This window comes from Talpa europaea (assembly GCF_964194135.1).
Source record: "Talpa europaea genome assembly, chromosome: 5".
Taxonomy (NCBI): Eukaryota; Metazoa; Chordata; class Mammalia; order Eulipotyphla; family Talpidae; genus Talpa; species Talpa europaea.
This window is the reverse complement of record NC_140071.1, coordinates 44,700,590-44,717,174: the sequence shown is the minus strand read 5'-3', so window position 1 is coordinate 44,717,174 and position 16,585 is coordinate 44,700,590. Positions and strand designations below refer to the sequence as shown.

Here is a 16,585-nt window from a genome sequence, read left to right as displayed (position 1 = left end):
GCCTCTTTCCCTTCCCAGACAGGAGCCACACTCAGAAAGGAGGACTTTTTACCAGTATGGCTGCTGGAAGGGTTGATTTTAGTTCCTGATTCCACAACTGAAGAATTCCAAGAACATATGTAGTAATTAAAATCCTACGGGATGATCCAAATAATAACATGGTGCAGAATTTTTAATAAAAGAGATTGCTTTTCTGCTGTATACTTAAAAAAAAAAAAAACCTCATAGTGGTTTTTAATCTTCCTTTGAGCATCACTGATTCAACCAGGATCATTTATACTCTCTAGGTGTATAAGTAGTATTATGGAGACCTGGAAATGGTTTTGAAGATGAATTAATATATTTATTGCTGATTACATAATATGTATGTTTATTGGAAATGATTCAAACAATTTGAAAGTGGAACAAGCATATTTTTTATTGGCTATATAGCCATAGATGTTTATTGTAAATGATTCAGATGATATAGAAATGTAGAAAGTAGATGTGGCCTTCCCCTAGAAGTTGCCATGGTTAGCTATAAACTTGTTTCTAACTTGCAGAAGTTTGAGGCCCAGAGTTTTAAGTGAGATTGTATTCTCATATTGGGTTACATTTGTTCTCTCTCCAAAAACATATAGCTTACACAGTAGCAAACCCATTGTGAGGAAAACCAGAAGGCTACAATAGATATCAGTAAGACTGAATTATTTAAGTTTCCTAGATCTGTTCATTATGTTGTCCTGCTAGCATTTTATGGTCATTGTAGGTAAGGATCTTTGGTGAATTTCTCTACCTATAATATTGTTACATGAGATCATTGTAATGCTTTTATGTGTTTATGAGATCATTGTAATATTCTGGTTTTCCATTATATGATAAAATATCTATTTGGTAGTTTAAGGAGTCTTTTTCCCTCCTGAGAACAAATTACCTATACTATTTTAAAGATCTGTGTAAAAATCCCTTTTCTGTATGGCTACCTAGGACTGTATAGCAACAAAATTGATTGTCATATGTCAGTGAAGGAAATTTGTTGCATTAATTATACCTCATTTTTTTACTGATGATTGTTTACTCACAAAACAGTATCTAGGGCTTTCTGTGTGCCTGGAACAGTACTAGAATCGAGGGTACAAGAGAAGAAGGCTGGCGGGGAAGAGAGGTATATGTCTGGACAACTCAAAGGCAAAGTGAGAGAAGAGGATGATGGAGTCACTGAAACCCAGCAGGAGAGTGACTGTTGTTTTTTTGCTAGAGGTGCCAGGAAAGGATTTTGATAGGAGTTGACATTGTAGTGACATGAGTCATGAAAGTCCAATAAGTATTTGTAGGTAGAGGCAGAACTGGGAGTGAAAAATGAATATAAAGACAAAAAATACCCTGATAAAGAAGGGAATTAATATTTGTTAAGTGTGTACTCAGTGCCAGGCACTTGGTGTCAGCTGATTTAATATGTAAGGACTGTGTCATTGTCCTCCTTTTGTCCATGAAGAAATTCAGGCTCATAAAGTTTACATGACTTGTCCAAGGTCTCATAAGTTGAGTTGCCTCTTGGAGGAGTCAGGATTCATACCTAGGTGTGAGGACTCTAGGGGTGCAACTCTGTCAGTAGCATGAGGCTGAAGAAAGAGCTTGTCTTCTTGTGGAAGTGACATGTTGAGATGACCGAAGTAGGGTGATCATTGAAGGAAATAGGTAAAAGTGAGGTTAAAAATGGAGAATGGTTGGGCCTCCCCAGTGGCGCAGCGGTTGAGCACTGGGTTGCGAAGCTGCCTGCGGCCTCTGCGGCGCCGGTTCGATCCCCGGCTGCTCCCCGGCCACCGGAGGAGGGTCCCACATGGCGCGCAGACCTTTCCTGCCGCCCGCTGCTCCCCTCAGCAGTGTACTTCGGTCCTTCTGCCTGCTCTGCCTCCCGCTCTGGCTCTGGTGAATTCTCCCGTGCTTCTGACTGTACCCAGTGCATGTATAAACAAACAAAACAAACAAATAAATAAATAAAAACATGCCTCTATTAAAAAAAAAAATGGAGAATGGAACTAATTTTTGATGATCATGAGATTTGCTCTTAGAGTTTGCAAATACCACTGAGGTTTTGTAAGTAGACATGAAAGCTCAGAGTTATCTTTTAGAAAGAGAATGCAGGCCCTCTTGTTTGGGATGGTGGGAACTGGTTGAAGCTGAATGGATGTTGAGTCACTACATTTAGATGTGCAGAGAAAATATTATTCTACATCTGACTTAACATTCTCTTTAAGAATCCCTCCCCACTTACTAAGTAGAACAAACAGAAGCTGTGTTTAGTTGAGAGAAGTAAACTCAATCTGCTCCATCATGTGAAAGGTCTCTTGGTAATCCATTCTTCCCTCTGTGCGTCACTAAGTGATGTCTCAGTAGACGGAACTCACATATCTGAGGGTGTGTGTGTGTGTGTGTGTGTTTGTGTGTGTATCAGAGGGTTGGGGAAGGTCCTTGCTGGTGCCAACTGGGGTCTGATATTGTTCTGGCTCTGTCTTGAGCATCTGCTATTGCTGAAATGTGTGGCTGCTGTAATTTGTGATTCATTCTCTCTCAGGTTGTTAAGAGCCTGGTTGTCCATTTTGCTTACCTGGTCCCACCTTGGTTCTGACTGGGGCTGCATATTGCCACTGTCACTCCCCCTCCCCCCAAGAGGTTTGTTTTGATACTGCTCTTCCCCACTTGATCCTCCACAGTACACTCAGGAACATCAGCACCACTTAGAAGCTAGGAAAGCTCAGGAAAACAGCTTAAAATGGTTTTAGTCTCTACCTCACTGCCATGATACCAGTTTTACTGATTTATATGACATGGTTACCACCTCATGTTGTAAGACTATTCTGTGGGATGATATCCTCTAGAACCCACAGGAAAGTGGTGCAGAAGCTCCTCAGCTTTGACTTTGTTGTCAACCCTTACAAGTCAGTCTTTTCTGGGACTTCAACTCTGAGTGGGGAGAAGCTGTATCTTATGTGTCCCTGCCTTCTGCTTTCTCTGTCTACCTTGATCACTTCTCTCCATACTTTTTCCTTGAATGGAGGAAAAAGATTCCAAGTTACTAGGGCTTCTCCTAGATTATTGTGCCCTCCTTTGGAGGCCATTAACCTTCCACTTTGTGCTGCAGTGACAGCCAGATATAAGGAGGCAGAGCGAACAGCTATGAGAAATAGAATCTCAGTTGGGAAGTATATATGTCATCTGTGATAAAGCTGCTACTATAGTCTAGGTGAGGAGTAATAAAAGTCAGAAGAAATCCTAGAAGAGAGCACTGGTGAAACCAAATGTGGGGTTGATGAGAGGGAGGTGAGTGTGATTTTGGCAGGGGGCGGGCCCTAGTTAGAGCAAGCCTTGGATAAAGATGCTCTTGACCGAGAAAAGATGAGAGAAGGTGTGAAGATGTTAAGGCAGGGAGTAGGAGGAGGAACATTAGCAGTGGAAAGGAGTGAGTTCAGTTCATGATTGAAATGATGTCTAATAGGAGAAATAGGGCTGGCTCCTGGCAGAGGGTCTGGCTGGAGAAATAGAATCAGGAACAGCTGAGAATATACAGTGAGCTAAAGAGGTTTTCACTGTCATTGTTGAATTTAAAAACATACACAAGCTCATCACTCTGACATAATTCTCCTTACATTTCGCAATGACCCAGAGCTTTGAAACTTTTCCTCCAAGTTCCTGCAGTGGGACAAGTCAGAGGTCACAGATTAGCTGCAAGAGTGTCTGCTGCTACTCTTCATCCCCAAGCAGACTGCTAAAGACCCAGGTTTGATACAGAGATCCATGGTACACTGAGTTCATATACGAACGAGCCCAGAATATTCAAAGAGAACTTTCTGATGAGATACTGAAAAGGATTTGCATGTACATACAGAGGGCGGTGTTTAATTTTTTTTTTTGATTGAGCTGAATTTGTTAATGTAACTCCTGGGAAGGTAACTTGTAATTCTCAAAACTCTTTCCATCATTGTTATGCCTGAGACATGGTCTAACCTTTGGATGTACTGTGCTAATATAATTGCCTTGCTGACTTTTAAAGGTGGCTTTTAATTAGGTTACCAGGCAGCAGCTGCCATTGAGGTGCAGGTTGCAGCTTTTTAATGGCTTGGGCCGGTATATTAAGTGTTACCTCTCCCTGACCTGGACATCTGGGCTTGGATGGTAGCTAGCAGGTACTAAAATGTCAGCACCTATAGGATCGCCCTTTAAGCCATTGATTGGTTATTTTATTGAGTTTCAACTCTTTTCCTATCAAATTTAAATGGAGCTTTATTGAATACAGTGCTAAACTCAATTCTTCCATTCTCAGTGGCCTTTTCATCATGTTATTTCCCCATAGTTTATGACATTTAGTCCTCTGGCTGGACGGAGGTTTAGGAACTAAAGACAGCTTGTCCTTGTTGGGACTCAGACAGTTCACGGGCAAGTAGGGTGGATTATTTCTCAGGCATGACCCAGACCCCTCAATTGGTTGATGATTTTTGTGCAGGCAACTGGAAGTTTGTTAGCTAGGTTTTTTTCTTTTGATAACGTTGTGCTGAAAATTCTTTTCCAAAAAATATTCTCGAAGTACTATTGCTTTACATCTTTGTCTCCCATGACCAAAGCACCCAGAGTCCTCCGCCATAGTCCATTGAGCTGCCACCCCTCCCCTGTTCTTATCTCTAGGATTATTGCCAGATGATTTTATATTTGCTCGAAGAAAATGAATGTGTAACTGTCACAGTGAGTAAGCAAAACTTTGGGGGGTGAGGTGAGGTGTCTCTCCCTTATTATTTTTCAAAGTGATTTTACTATTTTGACTTTTTGTTATTCTATGTAGACTTTAGATTCAGTTTGGAAAATTCTACCAAAAACATCTAATAATATTTTTATTGCATACACTGAAATTATAGCCAAATTTACTTAAAAAATTTGTTTTTATATTGAAGTGACATTGGTTTACAATGTTGTTTGTGATTTAGAGGTATAGACTCTTTCCCTTCAGGTGTATGTTATCACACCACACCCACCACCAAAATACCCATAATCCTCCACCACAGTCCATTGGGTTTCTTCCCAGCTCTGTTCTCTCCCCTCCCTCTGGTAGCCTTAGTTCTACTTTTTAGAGGTAATAAACATATTTAATCTTAAGTTGTTCATTTTTCTTTGCTATTACAAATGTTTTCAAATTAAATTTTGTGCTTGTTGATTTATCAAAGTGCAATAAATGTTTATTGACTTTATATCCAAAGGCTTATCATTTGTTCTTAATCTAATCATTTTCAATGAATTTTTAATGTAGACAATTATATCACCTGTGAAAAATTATCTTTCCCTTGCTTTTCATTACTTGTGCCTTTTTTCTTAAATTTTTTATATTTCCCTGAAGATAGAATTAGTAAATAGAGGTAGTGATAATTGCCACATTTTAAAATTTCTGTTTTTAGAATGGTTGCTTCTAATAATTCATCATTTAGTAAAATGTTAACAGTAAACTTTTGGTAAATAGCCTTTTTTTGGTTCAGAAATTTCACTTTCTAGTTTGCAAGGAATTTAAATCATGTGTTTGTATAGAATTTTATCAAATACCTTTTCCATAGCTAATGAGATGTTATGGGTTGAATTTTATTGAGGGGTGTTAAGATGCAACCTACGGTATCTTCTAGATGCAAAGTTAATGCCTCTTTGATGGGAGTTTTGTCTTGAAATAGGATTTACATAATGCCAGTGTATTTTGTAGACATAAACCCTTTGTAGGGAAATACCATGTTATAATCTCATGCTTGAAAACAAAACTGAATTTTGTTTACTTCTCTTTCTAGTACTACTTTACTGTTCTGTTTGGCCACGAAGGTCAGAAGCCACTGGAGTTACGTTGTGAGGAGGAGCAGGATGGTAAAGAGTGGATGGAGGCCATTCACCAAGCCAGGTATGGGTTTAAATCCTCTGTGTGATACTTAGGATACTGAGTAGTTCTTGCATTTGGGGTAGTTTTAAAATAACTTATAATTTCAGGAGGATTTCTCCTTGTCATGTCCCTCTTAGTCTCGTGTTAGATGATTCTTTGAGTTTTCTCTGACTATATTCTAGCTTAAGATTAACGGTAGTAGCATAATAACAGTGATAATAGGTGACTTTGTGGATTTATTCCTCTATATCCCCAAACACTGTTTTAAGTGCTTCTCAATTAAAATATTTATTAGATGCATTGATTTACTTATCCTCTCAATAATCTGAAAGAGGGATAATAATGCCCTTCTTTTAAAAATAAGGAGATGGAAATCTGGAAGGGGAGTTTGCCTGCCTGAGGTCATATAGCTAGTGAGGCAGAGCTGGGGTATGGACCAAGCCCAACCCCACATTTGCAAACTTTATCTTGTGTAACCTGGTTATGAGGAAGATGACACCAAACTCTATTTAGGAAATAGAGGCGTGTGAAAGAAAGAAACATACTTATCCTTAAATGGGAATGAGAAAACTGAAAAAGATACAGAAAAAGAGATCTTTCTCTTTATTTTTCATACCTAGATCTGAAGTCCAGTTTATTTTTTGCTTTAAAAAAGCTCTTATGCTCACTGCTTTTCACCTGCCCCACTCTAATCAGGCTCTTGTCATTCCACATCTCCCTATCATATCTCTCAGCTTTTGGTGTTTCAGTAAAAATGCTCCAGCTTGGGCACATTTTCTTTTTCTTCACCTGATATGTCACTCCAATATGTCCACTCTTGTCGCTATGATCCTTACCCCGAATCTTTCCCTTACAAGTTAGCTTTCACTGGTCTCTTCTCCAGATTTTGGCAGCACTTGCATTACTGCATGCAGAACTTTTAACAATTTAATACAGTCTAGGTAGCTTCTTTATGTAACATGTGTGATTTCTATTTATTGAGCTGGACTGTACATGCCTTGAAATTGAAGAGGAGAATGAGGGCACATTCATTTCTGAATGAAGCACAGTGCTAATATGTAGTAGGTGATCACGAAATATTTCCAGGTGGACTAAACAGAGATAGAGGTATTTGCTCTGAGTGAGTTTAGACTGTTCTTCAACCCTGGAGACTTTTTCTCTGAAAATTTCCTTCCTTCTTTTTTCTTCAACTCCTTTATACTGGCTGCCTCCCCTGTGGCAGGTGCATGCTAAATGCTTTACATACTTATTCCCAACCTATTTTACAGATGGAAAAACAAAGGTCCAAAATGATTAATCAGATTGGCCAAGATATAACACAGAATTGTTAAGCTGAAGATCTGGGGTTGTAGTTTAGGTTAATCTTAATCCATATTTTAACTACTTTTCTACATTACACATCTCTTTGTTATCTTCTCTTTTTCTCTTCAAAATTTCTCTCTTATATTTCCTTTTGTCTTATTTTATTAAAAGTGAGCCCAGGATCAAAATTAAAAGATGTTATTTGCAAAATATTTAGTTCCTTTTCTTTTCACCCCTCCAAAACATTCTCTGAGATGTATACTCTCTAAGTGGGCCCTGGGGACAGCTTGCAGACATCATGATTCAAGCACACTGCTCAGCTGTTTTTGTTCTTGGAGCTGTCTGTTTGAGGATTTTGTTCTAGACTTAGGGCTTATGTAGAATGATTTACTGTAGAAAGGTCAGGTCTTCAAAGGTGAAAGAAGTATCAATTTGGCAAGGTAGACCCCTTGGGTCATTTCCAGACACAATCTGGAATGACCACTTCTGGAATGACACAATCTGGAATGACCACTTCTATTTCTTTCTACCTGGGAGTTAAAATGAAGTAATTAAAACATGTAAATTTTCCTGCCTTTTGCATTCTGTAAAAGCCAGGTACAATTAGTAGCAAAGCAAATATCTTGCTGAAACATATACAGAGTATTAATTACTTTAAAAATAGTTATATTTCCAATAAGAGTTTTTTTTGACCATAAAAGCCCTCATATATCAGTAATCACCCTTAATATAAGTGGACTGAACTCCCCAATCAAAAGGCATATTATAGTCTGATGGGTTAAAATACAACACCCAGCTATGTGCTCCTTATAAGAGAATCACTTAAGCTATAAAGACAAACAGACTTAAAATGAAAGGATGGAAATTGGTACTCCAAGCCAATCAAAAATTTAAAAGCAGGGACCTCTATACTTATATTAGATAAATAGACTTCCACAGAAAAAAGATAGCAAGAGATAAGGATGGATATTATAAAATGATAAGAGGATCAATACAACAGGAAGACATAGCAATTATCAATATGTATGTGCCCATCATTGCAGCACTAATATATAATATAGCAAACATTAACAGGCCTAAAGGGAGACATTGACAACAACACAATAATGGGGGGAACTTTTACATCAATGGACAGATCATTCAGATGGAAAAATCACTAAGGAAATAGTGGTCTTAAATAAAATTTGAACAAGATGGACATAATAGTCATTTACAGAGCACTCCATCCCCAACACCAGTACACATTCTTCTCAAGTGCTCATGGAATATTTTCACAGATAAACTATATGTGGGAACACAAAATAAAATAATATATTATGAAGACTGAAATAATATTGTGTCTTTTGGATAATAATGGTATGAAACTAGAAATCAACCACAAAAGAATGAGAAAAAAATGTATATTTGTAGAGAAGAAATAGCCTGCTAATGAAAAATTATTGTATCAATGAGGAAATAAAAGGTGAAACAATGATACCTCGAGATGAATGAAAACGAAGACATAACATCAGGACCCATGGAATGCAAGAAGAGGATGCTTATAGTAAATTTCCATAAATATAAGTAAATTTCTGGTAAACTTCCTGAGACCTACCTCAGGAAACCAGGAGAATCACAAATAAAATATCTAAGCTCACACCTACATGAACTAGAGTAGGAAGTAGAAGCAAAACCAAAAGTAAGGAGATGGAAGGAAATAATAAAAATGAGAGAAGAAATTGGTGAACTAGAGATCAAAAAAAATCCAAAAGATCAGTAAAACCAAGATATGATTCTTTGAAATGAGTAACAAACATCATTTTAGCCAGGCTCACAAAAAGAGATTAACCACAAATAAATAAAATCAGAAATGAAAGAGATGTTATAACAGATACTACAGAAATACAAAACATTGTAAGAGAGTACTATGAACAATTATATAACAATAAATTAGGTAACATAAAAGAAATAGATAAATTCTTAGAAATATCTCACATTCCAAGACTGAATGAGAAAGAAATAGAATACCTGATGACACCCACATGATTAAGAAAATGGAAGCTGTAATCAAAAACCTCCTGAAGGATTTAATGCCGACTGTTCTCATTTCATTCCTTTGCATGTGGTGGTCTAGTTTTCCCAGCACCATTTATTGAACGAACTGTCCATGTTCAATTGCATATTCTTTGTTCCTTTGTCAAAGATTAGTTGTCCATATAAGTGTGGCTTTACTTCTGGGCTCTCTATTCAGTTCCATTGGTTTATGTGTCTGTTTCTCTTCCAATACCAAACTGTTTTAATTATTATGGCTTTGCAGTATAGCTTGAAGTTTAGAAGTGTGATACCTCCTTTCTCCTTTGTTTTCATCAGTAGGGCTTTGGCTCTTCACAGCTTCTTGTGGTTCCATATGAATTTCATCAGTATTTGTTCTATTTCTTTGAAGAATGTCATTGAGATTTTTATTGAAATAGTGTTCAATCTGTATATTGCTTTTGGTAGGATGGCCATTTAAATAATGTTAATTCTTCCAATCCATGAACAGGGGAAAAGTATTGGATGGTTTCACTTACAGCAGTAATATAGGGGAACCAAATAAGACATCAGTGTAAAAAAATAATAACAGTACAAAACACAACAAAGCAAAAACAGACAATAATAAATCAGAGACATACTGCAGGAAAGGAGGAAGGAGAGGGTTCAGAGGGAGGGAGAGAGGAGTAAAGGAGACTGTGGTGATGATGCTCAGGTGCATTGGTGAAGGAAATTCTATGGGGACTATACCTGAGGGGGTGGGGGCAATCAAATATTGTTTAAAAATGAACAATGATGTAAAAAACAAAAAATTAAAATAAAAAAGTAAGAATAAAAAAATAATGCCTACTTTTCTCAAACTCTTCTGTAATAAAAAGGTGGGAGATCCCTTCTAGCGCTATCCATGTTGCTACGAATGGCATGAGTTTATCTTTTTTGATTGCTGAATAGTATTCCATTATGGGGAATACACAATGATGTAAAAGATATAAAAAAAAAAAAAGAAAGAAAAGGTGGGAGAACTTCTAACTTCATTCTATGAAGCTAACATTATTACCCTGATCCTATCCTGGACAAGGACATCATAAGAAAGAAAACTTCAAATCTGTATCTCTGATGAACACAAATGCAAAAATCCTCAATAATACTAACACACTAAATTCAACAGTATATTAAAGGGATCATACACCATGATCAAGTAGAATTTATTTCTTCAATATATGCAAATCAATAAACATGATATACCCTCTCAACAAAAAAAAGGGCAAAAATAATATGATCATCTCAATAGACTAAGAAAAAGCTTTTGAGATGATTCAATATCCTTTTATGTTAGACACCCACAAAAAAGTGGACATAGAGGGAAAGTATTTCAACATTACAAAGGTTTATGTGACAAATCTATGGTCAACATCATACTGAGTGACTAAAAACTGAAAGTTTTTCCTCTAAGATCAGGAACATGTCAAGGATGTCCACTCTCACCACAACTGATCAATATAGTGGGGGAAGTCTACTAGGAAAGAATATAAAAATATAGAAACTAGAAAGGAAGAGGTAAAGCTATCACTATTTGTAGATGTCTTGGCAATATACATAGAAAATCTCAAATACTTCAGTAAAAAGTTATTAAAAATAATAAATGAGTACAGTAAAATATTAGGCTACAAAACTAATATACAAAAATATATTGTTTCTATATGCAAATTGTGAGAGAGCAGAAACAGAAGTTAGGTAAACAACCCCATTTATAATTGTATTAAAAACTTAGATCTTTTGGGACCTCTCTGTTTGCACAAGGGGTTAAGCACAGCACTATGAGGTAATCTGGAAGCCTCTGCAGCACGAGTTTGATCCCCAGCCAGGCAGGGAGCAACCCACATAGCGCAGCAGACCTCTCCTGACTCACCTGCTGCTCCCTTCAGCAGTGATTTTTAGTCAGTCTGCCTGTTCTGCTCCCCACTCTGTCTCTGGTGAAACCTCTCACATTCCCACACCTCTGGCCTGTACCCCAGTTCTTGTATGCATAAATAAATAAATCTTTAAAAAAACTTAGATTTTTTCTGAGAACATTTTATTTCTTTTCTTTTCTTTTTCTTTTTTTACTTTTTACATCATTGTTCATTTTTAAACAATATTTGCTTCCCCCACCTCCCCAAGTGTAGTCCCCATAGTTTCCTTCACCAGTGCACCTGTGCACCATCACCTCAGTCCCCTGTGTTCCTCCCTCCCTCCCTCTGATCCTTCTTCCACCTCCTCCCCAGCAGTATGTCTCTGATTTATAATTGTCTGTTTTTGCTTTGTTAAAACTTAGATACCTTGAAATAAATTTAACCAAAGAAGTCGTGAAAGGCATGTATACTGAAAACTTTTAAGGCATTACTGGAAAAGGCACAAAGAGATGGAGAAGTATTCTGTGTTCATGAATTGAAAGAATTAACATTGTTTAAATTACTATGTTATTTAAAGTAACAGATTCAATGTGATCCCAGGGTCAACATCTCAGTATCATAGAACAAAATATCATTGTCTATTTGGAACAACAAACAATCCCCAAAAGCAAAAACATTTCTGAGAAAAAAAAGAACAAAAATATATATAACATTCCCAATTTCAAACTGTATATACAAAACAATAGAAATTAAAACAGCTTCACAACTGAAATAAAAACAGACACACATCAGTGAAACAGAAATGAGAGCCCAAAATAAAACAATATATACATGGACAACTAATTTATTGCAAAGGGACAAAGAGCTTACAATGGAAGAAGGACAGTCTCTTCAATAAATGATAGGGGAAAACTGGACAGCCATATACAAAAGAGTGAACACTATCTAACATCATACATAAACAATTATTAAAAATTGATTGTAAGACCCGAAACCATAAAGTATATAGAAGAAAACAGGCAATGCACTCCTTGACATCAGCCTTAGAGATCCTTTTTGCTACTCCTACTCTAATGGGAAACATAAGCAAAAATAAACAAATGGGACTAAAAAGCTCTGTGCAATGAAAGAAACTTGCATAAATTGAAAAGACTTCCCACTGAGTGGGTGAAAATAGTTTCACTTCAAGGTTAATATCCAAAATGTGCAAAGAACTTATAAACTTAATAAATTAAAAAATGAAAAACTTAGTTTAAAAATGGACAGAGGATCTGAATGGACACTTCTCCAAAGAAGACATACAGATAGCTGACAGGTAGATGAAAAGATCTTCATCATCTCTTATTGTTAAAGAAATGCAGAGGAAAGCAAAGAGATGTCTCCTCACACCTGTCAGAATGGTAGTAAGTGTTAGAAAGGATGTGGAGAGAAGGTACCCTTACACACTTTGGTGGGAATGTAAATTGGTGCAGTCTTTATGGAAAGCAGTATAGAAATTCTACAAAAAATTAAAAATAGAAATTGTATACATTCTAGTTATCCCACTTGTGGGTATTTACCCAAAGAATATAAAAACACTAATTTGAAAAGATATAACCCCAAGTCATTGCAGCATTACCTCAGTATCCTAGAGCTGGAAACACCCTAAGTGTTCATTGGACACATTATTGAATTTAGAAGATGTAGTATACACAATGAAATATTACTCAGCAACGAAAAATGATAAAATACTGACATTTGCAACAACATGGATGGACCTAGAGGATATTACACTTAGCCAAACAGGGAGTGTTATAAAAGCCAAACAGGAAAAGACAAACAGTTTCATTTCACTCATATATGGTACATAGAAAAAAACAAAACAAACTAGCAATTAAATATTATAAAACTAACTCTTGAATTATAACAACAATTCGTGATTACCGGAAGGGTAGGATAGGTAAAATGGGAGAAAAGGGGCAAATGGTATGGTAAAGGATAGAACTGGACTTCCAGTGGTAAACTTAATGTAGTATATACATGTGCTGATTTTCATTGATGTACACATGAAACCCAATGTTAGCAGTGTTACTTTAACCAGAAGTTAATTAAATTAAAAATAAAAAATAAAATAGATATTTTGGAAAACTTTGTTATATATGTTGAAGTGGCTGAGTCAGTAATTGGTATTGATTTATGTGTGATCAATATCAGGGCATGTGTGATATTGTCAGAAAAAATACACTTTAGAAACCACTTTAGTGGTTTAGGTGATCTAATGGTAAAAGTTCTGTACTCTTTACATTTAAAGATTTGCTTAATGATTAAACATTTTTTTTGATGTCCTGTCTTTTTGGTCCAACATATTTGATTTTCCTTTAACTTGAGATCCAGAACTGGGTACTTGATCACTTTCTTTTAACCTGCCTGTGTTATTTGAATTTTTGCTTTGAGATGTTTCCTAAATTTTTGTTTTCTAAATTTTCGGGGAAAATAATAACTTTTTCTTTTTTTTTGATTTTTAAAAAAATTTATACAAGAGCTGGGGTACAGGCCAGAGGCACAGGCGGGTGAGAGGATTCACCAGAGACAGAGTGGGAGCAGAACAGGCAGACAGACCAAAAGCACTGCTGAAGGGAGCAGCAGGCGAGACAGGAGAGGTCTGCTGCACCATGTGGGATTCTCCCTGGCTGGCCGGGAGTTGACCCTGCACTGCAGAGGCTGTGGACAACTTAACAGCGCTGCGCTCAACCTGCTGCACCACTAGGGAGGCCCCAACTTTTTAATTTAAGTTTTATTAAGTTGAATTTTTGGTGTAATCTTGGATCTGTGAAATTCACCCTTTGTTCATACTTGGGCAAAGCCAGAAAGTTAATGAAGCATATTCAGAGAAAGAAATTGTCTGCCATTTTTGCTTTGCATTGTGCTAATTAAACGACTGATTGGTTGACTAAACATTTCACCAGAAGACAGTCTGGGATTATTAACTTGGTACTGCTGCCTTTTCAAGAGAAAAATTTTAAATGCTCAATAATTTTGCTTTCTTGATCCCTCTTTTTAAAAGATTTAGTGTTTGGTTAACTGATGACTATTTTAGTATAAGACTGGTTCTTTATGAGCTACAAATTCTCCTGCAGATACACACAGGAATGGGGACTTCTCAGAATCCTGTCTTGGTCACTGCTGTTTTCCTGAGATGGCATCTGAGGACCAGTGTGGGCGCTGCCTTTGTGTGCCATGAAAATCATATTCTTGGTGCTGCTTTTTGTTCTTCAGAACTGAGTTTATTTTCCCAATTTACCCTCAGAGTATCGTTGGGCCATCTTATAGGATGTTGAGGGTACCTGTATTCTTCATAAGACTTGAGTCAGTTAAAGATCTTTTTGGAAATTAGCATTCTCATTTTGAAACTTTGACCGAGTACGGGAAGCTTGTTTGACAATTTTTCTTGAAGCTGGGTGACATTACATTTCTAAAACACTGGCACATTTAAAATATCAATCATTACACCTTATTGGCATCAGTTCATGGGAAATAGCGAGCGAGACAGTCTTTATTTTTGTCTGGATAAAATGAAACAAGAACATCTTAATAGCACCAAGGTCTACGTTTATTACATAAGTGGTTTGTTAGATGGGTATGGAACTTTGGACATCCCAGGAACCTGTTATTTCTGTTTTGTTTTCTTGGCTTATCTATACTGTGGTTGATTTAGTTGTGGCTCATGCATCAAAGCAAAACCACAGGACTAGCAAATCAGAAATGGGTGGTGATGTCAAATGCAATCATGAAGCCATATCTCATATTCTTCTCGTAACCCTGAGACTATCATAACTATAGAGTTGAGAATGTAGATTTTGTTCATTTGAAATATTATATTTTTTTACTAGGAATTTCTGACAGACCTTTACTTCCAGATTTGGCACAATGAAAAAAAAAAAAAGCAACATTTTTCTTTCCTTAGAGCCTGCAAAGTGTAATATGAAAGAAAGGGAGGAGTATGTTTGTGAGCTGTGAGAGCTGATCAGATGGTAGAACCTGTTTTCTATAGGGGAAAGTGGTGCTTGAATTTAACTTTCAATCCTTTACTACTTTTCCTTGTGAGTTATTTTTCATAATCCTTGCAGTGTTTTCGCTTTAAAGGCTTGTCTCCTTTCTTACACATCCCACTTACACTGTAGTTGGACCTGTGTCAGAGCAGACACTCCGTCCTCATGTGCTCCTACTCACGGACTCCCTTCCCTCACCCCAGGGGGCGCATTTCTGTTTCAGGGCATATCTGTGTTGTGAGCCTCTTTGCTCTGATTTTTTGGCTCCATTAGTTCCATTTCTTGTTTATAGTAACAGTCTGTCTCACCCACCTCCCTTGGCTTTTTCCTGTATATGTTAATTCTCCTTAAATGTCTCCCACCTTAGAGCAAAATATTAAAAACCCTTCCTTGGTGCTGCATCCTCCTCTGGCAGCCTTCCCTCTTACATGCAATCCCAGGCTGCTGGGAGAGACGGTTTGCCTGTACTCTTTGTGTGAGCTGCTCTAGCCCTTCTTGATGGGTTTCAGCTCCTACCCCACTGAAACTGTTAGCAACTTGGGTCAACAATGACTTTCCAAAGCTTCTCTTTCCTTGTCTAACTACACTTTCTGTTCATATTTAATATTTACTTCTTGAATAATATGCCTAACATATAAACAAACTCTCTAAAATGAAAAAATTCAAGGAACACAAAAGTATATAGAGTCAAAAGTTACAGTTTCCTTTCATATTCCTCCCTGTCCACCCTTCCAGTCATTCCTGAAACCTGCTTATTTCCTGAAAGGCATTTACTGGTACCAATCTGGTGTTCAGTTTTTCAATACACTTGCATATGTATAGAAAAATAGATTATAAAATTACATACTCTTTTTAATTTACATTCACATTATTCTCAATTTTCCTCATATAATAATTTGAAAGTTGCCTTTTTTTAAACAATTGTGTATTGAGACCTACATCTTTTGAAATTGCCTCTCCTTTTTCTTTCATTCACTACTGATGCTTCTTCAGCATCTTTCTAATTTCTTTTCATCTTCTTCTACTTCTTATGCTTTGTTTCTTTAATGTCACTGCTCTTAATGGCTCCACCCTTGTACCTTTCTCCCTTCCTTTGGCATCCACTTTCAAGTCCTCCACCATGTAGACATGCTTTTTCTATGCTGGGTACCATGCTAAGTCAAGATGTGCTCTGTTTAATAGTCAGGTCAGCTCATGAAGCATATTACCGTAAAATCTGAGGTCTTAGAACAATAACATGACTTCCTTCCAGTCTTGCAAGAAATTCTACCAGTACCTATTAATGTACACTTATAAAGAAATAAATAGCTTGTGAGGAAGCTTGTGTGAGGAAAGGCTCATTAATATCAATTATGATATAACATTTTTCTCAGTTTTGTTTTATAGTATTATAAAATATAATTACTTTTATAGCATTCCTTAACATTTTTGGTCTCAAAGTAATAACTTTACCATTATTAGCTATTATATTT

General features: G+C 36.8%; 1 protein-coding gene across 2 annotated transcripts in view; it reads left to right on the top strand.

Moving 5' to 3' along the window:
- The window catches only part of RASGRF2 (Ras protein specific guanine nucleotide releasing factor 2), a gene marked incomplete at both ends in the record, with an annotated part of 216,684 nt that overhangs the window by 64,212 nt on the left and 135,887 nt on the right, over positions 1–16,585 (top strand). For both annotated transcript variants that reach the window (XM_084233297.1, XM_084233296.1), the window contains one exon: positions 5,796–5,902. In XM_084233297.1, coding sequence (XP_084089423.1) covers positions 5,796–5,902 — 107 coding nt within the window. The remainder of the gene's footprint in view (positions 1–5,795; positions 5,903–16,585) is intronic.